At 46.0% G+C, this 17974-nt stretch overlaps 1 protein-coding gene across 1 annotated transcript in view; it reads left to right on the top strand.

Moving 5' to 3' along the window:
• Positions 1-17974, top strand: part of LOC134351199 (alpha-tectorin-like) — an 85956-nt gene that overhangs the window by 31913 nt on the left and 36069 nt on the right. Inside the window, exon 2 of the mRNA XM_063057310.1 lies at positions 9249-9308. Coding sequence (XP_062913380.1) covers positions 9249-9308 — 60 coding nt within the window. The remainder of the gene's footprint in view (positions 1-9248; positions 9309-17974) is intronic.

Here is a 17974-nt window from a genome sequence, read left to right as displayed (position 1 = left end):
ACCAAGGGTCTGATATTTTGGCCAATGCATGCATGACAGGTTTGTGGTCCATGAACGCTGTGAAATGGCGACCCTCTGAAGAACACAAAAATGGATGCCAGCCAGATAGAGACTGAGAAGCTCACGGTCATAAGTGTTGTACTTCCTTTCGGGGGGTACGAAGCTGCTGGCTGAAGAAGTCGAGCGGCTGCCACACGCCTCAGACTAACTGTTCGTGCTCAGCACCCACAGCACAGTCTGAAGCATCAGTTGTAATGACTATGGGTGCATTGAGGAGTGGGTGCGCCAGTAGGCTCACGATGGAGAGAACTCGTTTGGAATCATCAAATGCCCTAGTCATGTCCGCTGACCAGTCAAGCATGTGACTAGGGGTACGCCATGCGCACTATACAGGGGAGCACAATTTCAGCAGCTCGCGGAATGCTCTGCGAACTCCATAGTATCCAAGACATCTTCGAGGAGCAGTGCCTCAGATAAGCAGCTTCCATCAGCAAGAACCGCACCACCCAGGGCATGCCCACTTCCCACTGTTATCATCAGGAAGAAGATTCAGAAGCCGGAAGACGCACATTCGGTGATTCAGTAACAGCTTCTTCCCCTCTGCCATCGTATTTCTAAATGGACATTGAAGACATGAACATTACCTCATTACTTTTTATTTCTATTTTTTTTGCACTGCTTATCTTAATTTAAATATAAAATATAGAGATATATGCTTCCTGTGATTCAATTTTTTTGTTTATTTATCTCGCATTGTACCGCTGCTGTATAGTTAACAAATTTCATGACATATGCCAGTGAGATTAAACCTGATTCTGATAAATACACAATGCCTCAAAACTTCTGTAATATTTTTAGTATTAGTAGTGGCTACTTTTGATGGGAGAGGTTTCGTAGCTTCTGCAAGATGTGACGGCCGAGAAAGTCAGTTGTTGACAGCCCAAAATTGCATTTAGCAAGGTTAATAAACAACCCGTGTTGGCTTCAGCGCTTGGAAAGTGCGCGGAGATGAGGTACATGTTAGGTTTTGGATGCAATGGTGACAAGTAAGAAAAATTAAATCTTTTTAAAACAGAGTCCATCAGTTGTTGGAATGTCTATGCTTCAGATCAAATGGCATCACAGCCGTTTTGGGAATGACTTCTGAGAACACAGATATCGGATGGTAGCCCCCAACTAGATTGACCTTGGAAACATTAAATTCCAGGCTAAATGTGCCGGAAAGTTTTGGATTTGTAGAACCGGGTAACGATGGTGGGTGGGGGGGGGGGGGGGAGGCGGGGGGAGGTGGTGGCCTCACTAAGGCGTCGATTACCGCCACTTGGGCGACAACCACCATCGGACTTAGGGACCATATGGAAGGGTGAAGCCCAGGGGCTATTCGACCAGCATACAATGGTGAGTCTTTCCATGTTGGCCTTCATGATTGCCAGCTCTTCTGGGTCCAGTCTATGAGCGCGGGCTTTAGAAATGTGGGGCTCTGCCCTATGTTTTGTGGCTGTAGTGGAGAATGTGGGCTTGGTGAGGTTTGGGAATTCGTCCAGTAGTCGAGTAAAATCACATGCAGTGGTGCATACACTTGACAGAGTAGTTGTGAAGAACTTACTCGGGGAGCAGGGTAACGACTCAAAGTCCTTGACATCCAGAAACCGGTAGTTCGTAAGGTCGACTAACAGTCCTTGGCAGACAGGAAATCTGCTCCGAGCAGAGGTGTAGCCACTTTAGCCACTGAAGCAGAGGGTCACCCGTAAGTCTGGATCCTGCGGCCTCCAGCGAGGTTTCGTCGTTCTTTGCCGTCTCATCAACAGGCGATGCTGCATCTCACTCCCTTGTGCACCCGTCTCACACAAGAAACGTCGCCCCGAAAGGGCGCTCGTAATGAACAGTACACGACCCTGGCAGCCGGTGCTCAGAGCTCTGATGCCCAGACGTGCTGGCACTGTTGAAACCACAAGGTGGTAGCGCTCGTACCAAAGCGACCGTGGCATATACACAGGCCCGGCCTCGTCAGCTCGCAGTCACAGACGTTCTTATGTTGGCGGCCTTGCTGACTGGGTTTATTGAGGTAGAGGAAGGAGGCACCACTGCCTGGCTGAGTGTAAAGCAAGGATGGTGCTTTCCCAGGAGAGACAGCATGTTGTCAGTTAGCTCCGAGGCTGACCAAGGAGAGCAACTGTTTGGCGCACTCGGACTCCGATAGTCCAAATGTCCGCACAAGGAGAGTTTTCAGAGATCGGTATTTATCGTGTTCAGGCGGGTGTTCTGGTAGACTCGCCTCTCTAGCAGCAGTGGATTTGCTGAGCGATGCTACCACATTGAAATTTTTGGCACTGTCGGTGGAGCTTTCTTGCAGCGCGAACTAGGCCTCGGTTTGTGCAGACCAAGCAACGGCATTTTGTTGCCAAACTCCAGCAGTTTGAAAGCGATTGCATTAGCCGACATGTTCAATAACCCTGGAATCGTTCTCGAGCATCGGGGTCACCAATGTAGGTTTTCGCAAATAAAAACGACGAAAGCATTTTATGTTTATGAAATACAGTAACCACTCATTCACTCCAAACACTGAACACAAAGCGCGGTAAAAGCACGTTACATAATTATGTCAGTTTACAGACAAAGGTGTGAAAAACAAAAAAAAACATCGAGTCCACAGCAGTTCTTTGGTGAAAATCCCTTGTTAACGCGAGAGGTCAGAGGAGAATGGCTGGACTGGTTCGGGCTGACAGGACGTCCACGGTAACTCAAATAAACATGCATCACTGCAAATGGTGTGCAGAAATGCAGCACTGAATGTACAACATACCAAGTCTTGGAGTGGATGGGTTACCACAGCAGAAGGCCATCAACATACACTCAGTGGCCGCTTGTATTAGGTACAGGAGATACTTAATAAAGTGGCCGCAGACTGCTGTGTTTTGTTCTGAATTACTGCCTTTCGGATTAAAACACTTTATCTTTTGTGTCGATAGCTGAATATTGGGTCACTTTACATCCAGACCTACATCTGTCAATCACAGAGTGGGAAGACAATTGAGGCCCATAAAGGGATTTATGAAATCAAAACACAAGAAAGGCATAGAGATAGTAATTGGTTTGAGTTAAACTGACTAATCCTAGAGGGCCTGAATTTACAGAGGGAGGAGGAAGGTTCGAAGAAGATATGCAGGGTTGGTGATGGAGGTGGATACGATAGAGGTGTTTAAGAGTTTATTAAATAGACACAGAAGTGTGCGGGGAATGGACAGTTTGTAAGAAAAAGAGATGTAGTTCAATTTGGAATTGTATTTGACACAGCTATCATGGGCTAAAGCGCCAAGTTCCTGTGCTGGAATTTTCTACCTTCAATGTCTAATGTTATATGTTGTATTACAGTGTTTACATCCACATCCGTTTGCAAATTGTGACTGTAATTTGTGATCATATTGGGACAATTTATTATTGTCACAGTGAAAAACAGTTTCAAATGCTATTCCTCCACATTGTTAACGGCTAATCGGGATAACCCTGGGAATTATAGACTAGTTAGTCTTACATCAGTCATGAGAAAATTATTGGTGAGTATGCTCAGACAGAGAATTTATGAGTATAGTCTGATTAGAGATAATCAACGTGGCTTTGTGAAATGGCAGGTTGTGCCTCAAGAACCAGATTGACTTCTTCGAGGAATTGGGAAAACGATCTGATGAAGGCAGAGCAGTGGATGCGAATGGATTTAATTAAGCTGTTCGACATCGTTCCCCATTGGAAACTGATTCAGAAAGTCAGGAGGTGTGAGACAGAGGAATTTAGATGTGTGGAATCAGAATTGGCTTGCCCACTGAAGGCAGATGTGGTAGTAGATGGAGCGTATTCTGCCTGGAGTTCGAAGAACAGTGGTGTCCTGGAAAACCCTGTTCTTTATGATTGTTATATATGACTTGGATAAGGAAATGGGAGGCTAGGTTAATAAATTGTCAGATGACACAAAGGTTGGTAGTGTCATCAGAGTGTAGAAGGCTGCTGTAGGTTACAATAGGACATTGATAGGATGCAGAGCTGGGCTGAGAAGTGGCAGATGGAGTTTAATCTGGTGAAGTGCAAAGTGATTTACTTTGGAAGGTCAAACTTGAAGATAGACAAAAAGATTAATGGTGAAATTCTTAGCAATGTGGAGGAGCAGATGGAACTTGGGGTCCAAGTCCATAGATCCCTCAAAGTTGTCTTGCAGGTTGATAAAGTGGTTAGGAGAGCACATGGTGTATTGGTCAAGGTATGTCAAAGTATATATATGTCACCATATACAACCCTGAGATTCATTTTCCTGCAAGCATACTCAGCAAATCTATAGAGGATCAGTGAAAAAAACTAGATAGCAGGAGACATCAAACAGTGCAAATGCAAATATAAATAAATAGCAATAAATAACGAGTACATGAAATAACAAGATAAAGAGTCCTTAAAGTGAGATCATTGATTGTGGGAACATCTCAATGGATTGATAAGTGAGTGTGGTTAACCCCTTTGTTCAAGAACCTGATGGTTTTGGGGTAGCACCTGTTCTTGAACCTGGTGATATGAGTCTGGAGGCTCTTCTACCCTTTACCTGATGGCAGCAGTGAGAAACGAGCATGGGTGCTGAGAATTTCTGCTGATGGATGCTACTTTCCTACGACAACATTTCATGTAGATTTGCACAATGGTTGGGAGGGTTTTAGCCATGATGTATTCTGCTGGATCCAGTATCTTTTGTACGATTTTCCATTTAACACTTTGGTGTTTCCATCCGAGGCCATGATGCATCCAGTCAATACACTCTCTCCTACACATCTAAGGAAGTTTGTCAAATTGTTAGATGTCATCCTAAGTCTCTGCACGCTCTTAATGAAGTACAGGTGCTGCCGTGCTTTCTTCATAATTCCACTTACATGCTGGGTGCAGGACAGGTTCTCTGAAAGAGTCACACCCAGGAATTGAAAGTTGCTAACCTTCTCTACCTCTGATCCTTTAATCAGGACTGGCTCCTGGGCCTCTGTTTCCATCTCCTGAAGTCTACAATCAGTTCCTTTGTCTTGCTGACATTGAGTAAGAGGTTGTTACAACACCACTCAGCCAAATTTTCAACATCCCTCCTGTATGCTGATCCATCACCACCTTTGATCTGGTCCACAACAGTGGGGTCATCAGCAAACTTGTATATATGATTAGAGCTGTGCTTAGTCACACGGTCATTGGTGTAACGTAAGTAAAGCAGGGCCTTCTACCTTTTGCACAAAGCCCTCTGGTGCACCTGTGCTGATAGACATCATGGAGGAGATGTTCCTGCCAATCTGAACTAACTGGTATCTGCAAGTGAGGAAATACAGGATCCAATTACACGAGGAAGTACTGAGGCCAAGGTCTTGGGGCTTATTGATTAGTTTTGAGTGGTTGGTAGTATTAAATGCTGAGCTGTAATTGATGAAGACAATCCTGATGTATGTATCTTTGCTGTCCAAATGGTGAGTGAAGAGCCAACGAAATGGCATTCTCTGTGGACCTGTTGCTCCGGGAGGCAAATGGGAATGGAGCAAGAGGTCAGGCAGGAGTTGATATGCTCCATCACCAGCCTCTCAGAACACGTCATCACTGTGGATGTAAGTGCAACCGGGCGATAGTCATTGAGGCAGCTCACCATGAACTTCTTGGGCACTGATATACTTGAAGCCTGCTTGAAGCAAGTGGGTACCTCACATTGCCAAGCGAGAGTTTAAAGTTCTCAGTGAACACACCAGCCAGTTGGCCAATGCAGGTCTTTAGAGCATGACCAGGTACCGCGTCCGGTCCGAATACTTTCCTTAGATTCACTCTCCTGAGAGCAGCTACATGTCAGCCTCAGATCATAGGATCACCGGGAGATGTGGGGGTCTGCAATAGTTCCCCCATGTACGGACAGTCAAAGGGAGCATAGAAGCATTGAACTCAGCTGGGAGTGAAGCTCTATTGTCTCCTGCTTGATTTATCTTGGTAGAGGTGGTAGCATTCAAACCCTGCCAAAGTTTTCAAGCATTCCTCGTTGATTCCAGTTTGGTGGGCCCGTGAGATGGTTTTACAGTGCTATTCACTTCACCCTTGAGGTGGCTTTACAGAGATCACGCCTGCACCTCTTTACAAACAAGAGAAAATCTGCTGTCATGGTCCGGTCCGTGAAATCTGCGTTCTGGCTCACGGTCCGGTTGATCGACCCTTATTCCGGGTTTTTCTGTTTGCCCTTGTTCCATTGGGTGCCTTAATTGAGGCACCTGATTCTGGTTTTGGGCTGGCACATAAATACCCCTGCAAACCAAAGATTCCCAGCTGGAATGTTCCTTTCCCCTCCCGATCTGAATCCCTGACAGTCTCCTTGGCGGTCACCTCGGCAAGTATCCTCCGCAGTCATCCCGGCCCTGCTTCCTGGAAGGGTCCCGGCCTTGCGCTTCAAGGAGGATCCCGCTCCGTACCCAAGAGCCTAGTAAAGCCGAGTCCAAGAACCGAGCCAAACCTGGTCCAAGAGCCACATCCTTCGCTGGAGTTCCGAGCAACACAGACAAAATGCTGGAGGAAATCAGCAGGTCAGGCAGCATCAATGGAAAAGTGTACATAGAACATAGAACATAGAATGGTACAGCACATTACAGGCCCTTCGGCCAACAATGTTGTGCCGACCTTCAAATGCTGCCTCCCATATAACTCCCCACCTTAAATTTCTCCATATACCTGTCTAGTAGTCTCTTAAACTTCACGAATGTATCTGCCTCCACCACTGACTCAGGCAGTGCATTCCATGCACCAGCCACTCTCTGAGTAAAAAAAACCTCCCTCTAATATTCCCCCTTGAACTTCCCACCCCTTACCTTAAAGCCATGTCCTCTTGTATTGAGCAGTGGTGCCCTGGGGAAGAGGCGCTGGCTATCCACTCTATCTATTCCTCTTATTATCTTGTACACCTCTATCATGTCTCCTCTCATCCTCCTTCTCTCCAAAGAGTAAAGCCCTAGCTCCCTTAATCTCTGATCATAATGTATACACTCTAAACCAGGCAGCATCATGGTAAATCTCCTCTGTACCTTTTCCAATGCTTCCACATCCTTCCTATAGTGAGGCGACCAGAACTGGACACAGTACTCCAAGTGTGGCCTAACCAGAGTTTTATAGAGCTGCATCATTACATCGCAATTCTTAAACTCTATCCCTCGACTTATGAAAGCTAACACCCCATAAGCTATCTTAACTACCCTATCTACCTGTGAGGCAATTTTCAGGGATCTGTGGACATGTACCCCAAGATCCCTCTGCTCCTCCACACTACCAAGTATCCTGCCATTTACTTTGTACTCTGCCTTGGAGTTTGTCCTTCCAAAGTGTACCACCTCACACTTCTCCGGGTTGAACTCCATCTGCCACTTCTCAGCCCACTTCTGCATCCTATCAATGTCTCTCTGCAATCTTCGACAATCCTCTACACTATCTACAACACCACCAACCTTTGTGTCGTCTGCAAACTTGCCAGCCCACCCTTCTACCCCCACATCCAGGTCGTTAATAAAAATCACGAAAAGTAGAGGTCCCAGAACAGATCCTTGTGGGACACCACTAGTTACAATCCTCCAATCTGAATGTAGTCCCTCCACCACGACCCTTTGCCTTCTGCAGGCAAGCCAATTCTGAATATACCTGGCCAAACTTCCCTGGATCCCATGCCTTCTGACTTTCTGAATACGCCTACCGTGTGGAACCCTGTCAAATGCCTTACTAAAATCCATAGAGATCACATCCAGTGCACTACCCTCATCTATATGCCTGGTCACCTCCTCCAAGAAATCTATCAGGCTTGCTAGACACGATCTGCCCTTCAGAAAGCCATGCTGACTGTCCCTGATCAGCCCATGATTTTCTAAATGCCCATAGACCCTATCTCTAAGAATCTTTTCCAACAGCTTTCCCACCACAGATGTAAGGCTCACTGGTCTATAATTACCCGGACTATCCCTACTAACTTTTTTGAACAAGGGGACAACATTCGCTTCCCTCCAATCCTCCGGTACATTCCCGTGGACAACGACGACATAAAGATCCTAGCCAGAGGCTCAGCAATCTCTTCCCTCGCCTCATGGAGCAGCCTGGGAAATATTCCGTCAGGCCCTGGGGACTTATCTGTCCTAATGTATTTTAACAACTCCAACACCTCCTCTCCCTTAATATCAACATGCCCCAGAACATCAACCTCATTCATATTGTCCTCACCATCATCAAGTTCCCTCTCATTGGTGAATACCGAAGAGAAGTATTCATTGAGGACCTCGCTCACTTCCACAACCTCCAGGCACATCTTCCCACCTTTATCTCTAATCGGTCCTACCTTCACTCCTGTCATCCTTTTGTTCTTCACATAATTGAAGAATGCCTTGGGGTTTTCCTTTATCCTACTCGCCAAGGCCTTCTCATGCCCCCTTCTTGCTCTTCTCAGCCCCTTCTTAAGCTCATTTCTTGCTTCCTTAAATTCCTCAATAGACCCATCTGATCCTTGCTTCCTAAACCTCATGTATGCTGCCTTCTTCCACCTGACTAGATTTTCCACCTAATTGGCAACCATGGTTCCTTCACCCTACCATTCTTTATCTTCCTCACCGGGACAAATTTATCCCTAACAACCTGCAAGAGATCTCTAAACATCGACCAGATGTCCATAGTACATTTCCCTGCAAAAACATCATCTCAATTCACACCCGCAAGTTCTAGCCTTATAGCCTCATAATTTGCCCTTCCCCAATTAAAAATGTTCCTATACTCTCTGATTCTATCCGTACAGTCGACGTTTCGGTTTATTGTGTGGGTCTATGACCGTGTGTGTGTGTGTGTGTGTGTGTGTGTGTGTGTGTGTGTATGTGTGTGTGTGGCGGCGGGGCGGGGGGTGGTGGTGGGTTTGGGGTTGTGTTTAAGTTTCTGCCTTGGGTCGGTTGGAAGATGATCACTGTCAACATTTCAGGGTTGGTAAAATGGTGGAAAGTCCCAACAGGTCAGTCAGCATCTGTGGAGGATAGAAACTAAGTCAACACCCTTCATCAGACCTACAAAAAATTGTAATCTAGCTTTTTTAAAAGTTGTAAAGAGAGTGATGGAGTTAAGAACAGGAGGTACTGCGGGTGGAGGAGATGAAAGCTAACTGTGTACATCAACACCTCCCCTCCCGGCAGTCCTTATTTCCTTAATCGTTTCTTAAGTTTTCTCCATTCCATTCATTCGAAACTATATAGGTCAGTGAGCCGTCACAGCTACGGGCATACACAGTCACATGACGGAAATTTACCAGGAGTGTGGGGAAAACCCAAGGAAATTGAATCCTTCCGTGCTGCACACTGACTATCAGCACTTTGCTGATCCAATCCGTGGGTATCGCCGGAGGGAATAGCACGGGGAGATGACAGCGCATCCCGCCGCTATTTAAGGCTGGTCGGGACGAAATTCTCAAACGATCCTCGAGCGCCCTGGACGTGACACGCTGCAGGTGAGTGAGTGGTAAAAAAAAACGCGAGAACAGGGGATTTTTAAGGGAAGGGGTTTATTGCACCGGGAGGAGTGGGCAGGTAAAATCAAGCGTCCAGGAAGACGCTGCGGTTTCAGTGTCCGCCCCGAACTGAACGAACTTCACTTACTGGCCAGGGATACTCCGAAAACCGTTCCCGATCTCCCAAACTCTCCCACATATAAAAGGGTCGAGAACGGCAGGGTGGGGCGGCGGGTTGAGTCGGTGTCTCCCTGCGTCAGAAGTCAATGGTAGCTCAAATACAGGTCAACAAAAGGCATGGACTGATGGGCCAACTGGCATTTGTCGTGCTGGGTGTAATGGTATACACCACCCACGGGCTATCCCTCAGCCCCGACAGCTCCGGAGAAACCCCTTTCCTACACGGACTGTGACGGTTTGAGGGTGGAGACAGCTGGCACCCCCTCGCCACCCTCCCCACTCCACTTCATCAGTGTGCGTGGAGAGAGGGGCGATAAATTCTGGCCAAAGGACGGAAATAAATAGATTAAAGAGCTGATGCGGAAGAGTAGTTTGAGATGTCCGTGATTTAAATAAGTTGGGTACAACTTGGACCATCTCGTAGCATAGGAAAAGGCCTTTCTGCCACAATGTCTATACCGAACACGATGCCAAATGAAGGTTTTTTTCGTGCCTGCATGTGATCCATCTCTCTATTCCCCCCACATCTGCGTGCCTGCCGAAAGGCCTCTTAAACACCTCTCTCATATCTGCCTCACCACCACCCGGGGCAGCGTACTACAGGCACCCACCAGGCTAGGATTGAAAAGTTAATGGAGAAAAAGAAAGCAACACACATCAAAGTTGCCGGTGAACGCAGCAGGCCAGGCAGCATCTCTAGGAAGAGGTACAGTCGACGTTTGGGGCCGAGACCCTTCGTCAGGACTAACTGAAAGAAGTCATAATCATGTCATAATTGTGGAACAATCTATGTTGCAAACCGATTATAGTATCTGTCCCCCACTTTTCCTTCGCTACATAGACGACTGCATTGGCGCTGCTTCCTGCACGTATGCTGAGCTCGTTGACTTTATTAACTTTGCCTCCAACTTTCACCCTGCCCCCAAGTTTACCTGGTCCATTTCCGACACCTCCCTCCCCTTTCTAGATCTTTCTGTCTCCATCTCTGGAGACAGCTTATCTACTGATGACTACTATAAGCCTACTGACCTTCACAGCTATCTGGACTATTCCTCTCCTCACCCTGTCTCTTGCAAAAATGCCATCCCCTTCTCGCAATTCCTCCGTCTCCGCCGCATCTGCTCTCAGGATGAGGCTTTTCATTCTGGGCCGAGAGAAATGTTCTCCTGTTTTAAAGAAAGGGGCTTCCCTTCCTCCACCATCAACTCTGCTCTCAAATGCATCTCCCCCATTTCACGCACATCTGCTCTCACTCCATCCTCCTGCCACCCCACTAGGAATTGAGTTCCCCTTGTCCTCACCTACCACCCCACCAGCCTCCGGGTCCAACATATTATTCTCCATAATTTCCACCACCTCCAACGGGATCCCACCACTAAGCACATCTTTCCCTCCCCCCTCTCTGTTTTCCGCAGGAATCGCTCCCTACGCAACTCCCTTGTCCATTCGTCCCCCCCCCCCCATCCCTCCCCACTGATCTCCCTCCTGGCACTTATTCTTGTAAGCGGAACAAGTGCTATACATGCCCTTACACTTCCTCCCTTACCACCATTCAGGGCCCCAGACAGTCCTTCCAGGTGAGGCGACACTTCACCTGTGAGTCAGCTGGGGTGATATACTGCATCCGGTGCTCCTGATGTGGCCTTTTATATATTGGCGAGACCCGACGCAGACTGGGAGACCGCTTTGCTGAACACCTACGTTCTGTCCACCAGAGAAAGCAGGATCTCCCAGTGGCCACACATTTTAATTCCACGTCCCATTCCCATTCTGAAATGTCTATCCATGGCCTCCTCTACTGTAAAGATGAAGCCACACTCAGGTTGGAAGAACAACACCTTATATTCCGTCTGGGTAGCCTCCAACCTGATGGCATGAACATTGACTTCTCTAACTTCCGCTAATGCATCACCTCCCTCTCGTACCCCATCCGTTATTTATTTATATACACACATTGTTTCTCTCACTCTCCTTTTTCTCCCTCTGTCCCTCTGACTATACCCCTTGCCCATCCTCTAGGTTTTTCCCCCCTTCCCCTTTTCTTTCTCCCTGGGCCTCCTGTCCCATTATCCTCTCATATCCCTTTTGCCAATCAACTGTCCAGCTCTTGGCTCCATCCCTCCCCCTCCTGTCTTCTCCTATCATTTTGGATCTCCCCCTCCCCCTCCTACTTTCTAATCTCTTACTAGCTCTTCTTTCAGTTTGTCCTGATGAAGGGTCTTGGCCCAAAACGTCGACTGTACCTCTTCCTAGAGATGCTGCCTGGCCTGCTGCATTCACCAGCAACTTTGATACGTGTTGCTTAAATTTCCAGCATCTGCAGAATTCCTTGTGTTTGCGGAGAAAAAGAAATGAAGTTTGAGTTAGTTTTAGGGTTTCTCAGGTTGACTGAGTTAAAGAGAAAGGTTGGGTAGGCTGGGAATTTATTCCTTACAGTGCAGAAGATTAAGGTGTGATTTCACAGAATCATAAGGGGCATATAAAGAGTAAGTAGCAGGTCAGACAGGACAATGAGTGCGAATATTGGGAAACAGTATGGAACACTGGTGAGTCAACACCTGGAGTACGTTGTTCAGATCTTGTCACCCTGCTATAGGATTGATGTATGAGATTGATCTTAGATAGGTTAAATCATCCACACACAAGAATGTATACTGTACTGTAATGTCACATTACAGTTTCAGGATTCAAGATTGATTCCTGTCATTTCCAGTACACAGGCGTAAAGGAGAATGAAAGAATGTTGCTCCGGATCTGCAGCACAAAAATAACACAATCAGATAACAAACAGAATAATGAAAGTACAATAAATATGAATACATAGGATAGTTTATCACATAAATACATAATGCTCGGCACAGGACTGTCTGTACATAGAGTGACGCTGACAGTAAATGACAAAATAGTGGTGGTGTGGTGGGGGTGTTGATCAATCTTACTGCTTGGGGAAAGTAACTATATTAAACTAGAAATAATGCAGAGAAGCTTCTCAGGGATGTCGCCAGGACAATAGGAGCTGAGTTATAGGGAAAGTCTGGAAAGGCCAGGACTTTATCCTTTACAGCATAGGACATTGAGAGGTGATTCGATCAAGATGCAGAAAATTATGCAGGGCTGACATAAGGTGAATGCACACAGTCCTTTCCCCAGTGCTGGGGAATCAAAAACCAGAGGTCACAGTTCAAGATGAGAAGGGAAAGATTTGTAGGACCCATTAAGGAGCACCTGGCCACTGTCCGCTTTACCATCACTGACATTATTGACTCTGGGGATCTCTCATCCACTGCCACCAACACATAGTTTCCTTAACTTGCACCTCCCAGTTCTACCTCCTACACAAGATGCCTGAAACTATTTGTTTCAGTAAACCCATTGTTTCTGCCTGCTCCTGCTCCGAACTTGTGTCTGCATACCTGATACCTCAACTCTGTTTTATTAACCCTGGTTCACTCCCTTCCTACCTATATGCGAGACACTTCACACACTCTTGGTCTTTACAATGACTTTAAGTTCCCCGGCACTGATTCTCATTTTAACTGTGCATGACCAGTCCCTATAAACATCCATCACCCATCAGGAGGTCCTAAAAGCCCTCTTTTTCTTCCTGAACAACAAACTAAAACCAGTTCCTCTCCGTCACCTTTCTCCTCCTCCTGGTGGAACTAGTCCTCACGCTCAATAATTACTCCTCTGGCTCCTTCCACATCCTTCAAACCAAAGGTGTCGGCATGGGCGCTCACATGGGCGACAGCTTTGCAGGCCTTTTCATCAGATACATGGAACAGTCCATAATCCAAACCTACACCAGCATCACTCCCCAACTCTTTATGCACTGCACTCATGACTGCATTGGAGCTGCTTCCTGCGCCCATGCTGAACTTATCCACTTCATCAACTTTAACTCCAACTCCCACCCTGTCCTCAACTTTCCTCGGTCCATTTCCAACACCACCCCCTTTTTCTCAATCTCGATGTCTGGAGACAGTTTATCTACTGTTGTCTATTACAAACCCACTGACTTTCACAGCTACCTGAACTACACCCCTTCCCACCCTGTTACTTGTGCAAATTCCAGTTCCTTCACCTACTTCCTCCATTTCTGACGGAACTGCTCTCAGAGTGGGGCTTCTCAATCCAGAACTACTGAGATGTCTTCTTTCTTTAAAGAAAAGGGCTTGCTTTTCTTGTCCATCAATGCTGCCCTCACCCTAATCTTTTCCATTTTTTACATATTTGCCCACACACCATCCTTCTGCCACCACACCAGGGAGAAGATTCCTCATGTCCTCACCTACCAACCTACTAGACTCTGCATCCAGCAGATAATTCTCCACAACTTCCTTCATCTCCAACGGGATCTCACAACCAAACACTCCTCACTTTCTGCTTTCCACAGTTATTATCCCCTACACAACACCCTGGTCCACTTGTCCTCCCTCCTGTAACATATGCTCACGAGCAGAACAAGTGCCTTACCTGCCCTTACACCTCCCCCCTCACTACCATTGAGGGCCAAAAAAATCCTTCCAGGTGAGGCAACACTTCACCTGCACATCTGTTGGAGTTACCTACTGTGTCCAGTGCGCCTAGTGTGGCCTCCTGTATAATACTGAGACATGAAATAGATTGGGAGACTGCCTTTCCAAGGACTTTTGCTCCATCCACATCAAACATCAGAGTTTCCCAGTGGCCAGCTCTTTCACTTCTACTTCCCATCCCCATACCAGCATGTCTGTCCATGGCTTACTCTACTGCTGTGATGATGTCACACTCAGGTTGAATGAGAAACATCTTGTATTCCATCTGGGTAACATCCATTTCTTGAACTTCTGGTAATTATACCCCCACCCCACTCCTTCTCCATTCTCCATTCCTATTTTCCTGTTTCTCTTTATCCCCATACCTGCCCATCACCTCCTTCTGGTGCCTCTTCCCCTTCCCTCTCTTACATGATATTCTGTCCTCTCCTATCAGATTTCCACTTCTCTAGCCTTTTGTCTCATTCACCAATCAGCTTCTCAGCTCTTTACTTCACTCACTGCCCCCCGTTTCACCTATCACCTGCAACTTGCATTTCTTCCCCACTCCCAACCCCAGCTTCTTACTCTGACTTCTCTTTTTGCTTTCCAGCCCTGATGAAGGTATCAGTCCAAAACACCTATAGTTTGCTCTTTCCCACAGATGCTGCCTTACCTGCTGAGTTCCTCCTGCATTTTGATGTGATGCTTAAGATTGAATATAAACCTGATGGCAACACTTTTACAAGTGGTCGTATGTTTGTTCAAAGAATTGTTTGAGGCAGCTACAATCACATTTAAAAGGCATTTTAACAGGTACAAGGAAGAAAAAGATTTTAAAGGATATAGGTCAAATTGGGTCATATAGAGCTAACTTCGATGGGAATCTTAGTTTATGGTTGGACCGTCTTTCATTGATCCTGTTATAGTTACTATTCTATAGCTTTGTTGAGTATACCCACAAGAAAATGAATTTCACAGTTAATATGGTGATGCATATGTATTTGGATTAAAACTTACTTTGAACTTTGACCTTTGAGTGTGTTACTGCTGGAGTAGATCACTAATGTGAAGCCATCTATTGATCTCCATGCTATTGTATTGATCAGTTACTACAGGTCACACTGCTTGCCTTTGTAGTGGTACTACACCACCACGAGCAGGCTATCCCCAAACTCTATCAGCTCCGTGGGAATTCCTTTCCTACACGGACTGTGGTGCTGTGAGGATTGAGACAGCTGACTCCACCATCTCCAGTGGGCACGGTGAGAGGGGCAATAGATTCTTGCAAAATGCCAGACCTGAATATATTAAAGGAGTATTCCAGAAGAGCAGTTTGAGATGTTTGTGATTTAAACAAGGTAGCGAGAACTTCGAACATCTCGAACATTAATAAACGTAGCACAACAACAGGCCTTTCAGCCCACAATGTCTGTGCTAGCCATGTCAGCCTCCAACAGACAGGGAAATGAGTACGAATGCTGAGAGATCATGTTGTGATTCTACAGAACGCTCTATGTGGGTCAACACTTGGAGAATGCTGTTCAGATCTTGACACCCTGCTGAGGAATGATGTTGAAGGGGAGGGTTAGAATAATCTTGCATAGGTTAAATCATCCACACACAAGAATGCATACTGTGCTGTAACGCTACATTCTAGCTTCAGGATTCAAGATTGATTATGGTCATTTCCAGTACATAGGCATAAAGGACAATGAAAGAATGTTGCTCTGGATCTGCAGCACAAAAATAACACAATCAGATAACAAACACAATAATGAAAGAAGAATAGATATGAATACATAAGATAGTTTATCTACATAGGTACATAATGCTCGGCACAGGTGTGTCTGTACATAGGGTGACTCAGACAGCAAACGATAAAGTAGTGGTGGTGGGGTGGGGTTGTTAATCAGTCTTATGGCTTGGGGAAAGTACCTATGTTATTAAACTAGAAAGAATGCAAAACAGGTTCTCAAGGAAATTGCCTGTACAAGAGGGGCTGAGTTACAGGGAGAATGTGGATAGGCTAGGACTTTATTCCTCAGATCACAGGACACCGAGAGGTGATTTGCTAGAGATGTAGAGAATTATAAGGGTGAATGCACAAAGTCCTTTCCCCAGAGTGGTAGAATCAAGAATCAGAATGAATTGGTTTAAGATGAGAGTGGAAATATGTAACAGGAACCTGATAAGCAACATTTTTACAAAGTGTGGTATGATGTGTAAGGACGTGGCAGGTACAATAACAGCGTTTAACACACACCTTGACAGGTACATTGATAGGAGAGGTTTAGAAGGGTATTGGCCAAATATGGCCAAATAGAGATAGCTTATATGGGAACCTTGGTCATCAGGATAACCATGTGCATCCTCTATCTTGGAGAACAACTGAGGCCTGAGAACGTAATCTGTCTGCTAGCTCTGCGGAATAAGGGGCATGAGTCACCAGGAACGCAAGGGATAGGATAATCTTACATAGGTTAAAATGTCAACACACAAGGGTGTATCTCCCATAGTGTCATGTTAAATTTCGGGACTCAAGATTGATTCCTGTCATTCCCAGTACATAGGCATAAAGGAGAATGAAAGAATGTTGCTCTGGATCTGCAGCACAAAAATAACACAGTCAGATAACAAACAGAATAATGAAAGAAGAATAAATATGAATACATAAGATAGTTTTATCGACATAGGTACATTATGCTCAGCACAGGTGTGTCTATACATACATTGACTCTGACAGTAAACGATAAAGTAGTCGTGGTGGGGTGGGGTTGTTGATCGGTCTTAATGCTTGGGGGAAGTACCTATGTTATTAAACTAGAAAGAATGCAAAACAGTTTCTCAAGCAAATTGCCAGGACAATAGGAGCCGAGTTTAAGGGGAAGTGTTGAAAGGCCAGGACTTCATCCTTTAGAGCATTAGACATTGAGAGGTGATTGGATAGAGATGTAGAAAATTATGCAGGGCTGACATAGGGTGAATGCACACAGTCCTTTCCCCAGTGCTGGGGAATCAAAAACCAGAGATCACAGTTCAAGATGAGAAGAGAAAGATTTGTAAGACCCACTAAGGAGCACCTGGCCATTGTCTGCTGTACCATCACTGACCTTACTGACTCTGGGGATCTCTCATCCACTGCCACCAACTGCATAGCTTCCTCAACTTACACCTCCCAGTTCTACCTCCTACCCAAGGTGCCAAAACCTATTTGTTTCAGTAAACTCATTGTTTCTGCCTGCTCCTGCTCCGAACTTGCGTCTGCATACCTGATACTTCGATTCTGTTTTATTAACCCTGGATCAGTCCCTTCCTACCTATATGCGAGACACTTCACAGACTCCTGGTCTTTACAATTACTTTAGGTCCCCTGGCCCTGATCATCTCCTTTTCACTACATATGTCCAGAACCTATACACCTCTATCACCCATCAGGAGGTCATAAATGCGCTCGGCTTGTATATGGACAATAGACCAAAACCAGATCCCCTCCACCACCACTCTCCTCCACCTGGTGGAACTGGTCCTCAGCCTCCATAATTTCTCCTTTGGCTCACCTTACCTCCTTCTAAGGTGTAGGGATGGGCACTCACATGGGCCCCAGCATTGCAGGCCTTTTCATCAGATACGTGGAAAAGTCCAAATTCCAAGCCTACAACAGAATCACACCCCAACTCTTCCTGCGCTACATTGATCAGTGCATTGATGCTGTGTCCTGCAGCCACGCTGAGCTTATCAACTTCATGAACTTTGAGTCCAACATCCACCTTGCCCT

The sequence above is a fragment of the Mobula hypostoma genome, chromosome 8, assembly GCF_963921235.1.
Source record: "Mobula hypostoma chromosome 8, sMobHyp1.1, whole genome shotgun sequence".
Lineage (NCBI taxonomy): Eukaryota > Metazoa > Chordata > Chondrichthyes > Myliobatiformes > Myliobatidae > Mobula > Mobula hypostoma.
This window is presented reverse-complemented; position numbering and strand designations above follow the sequence as displayed.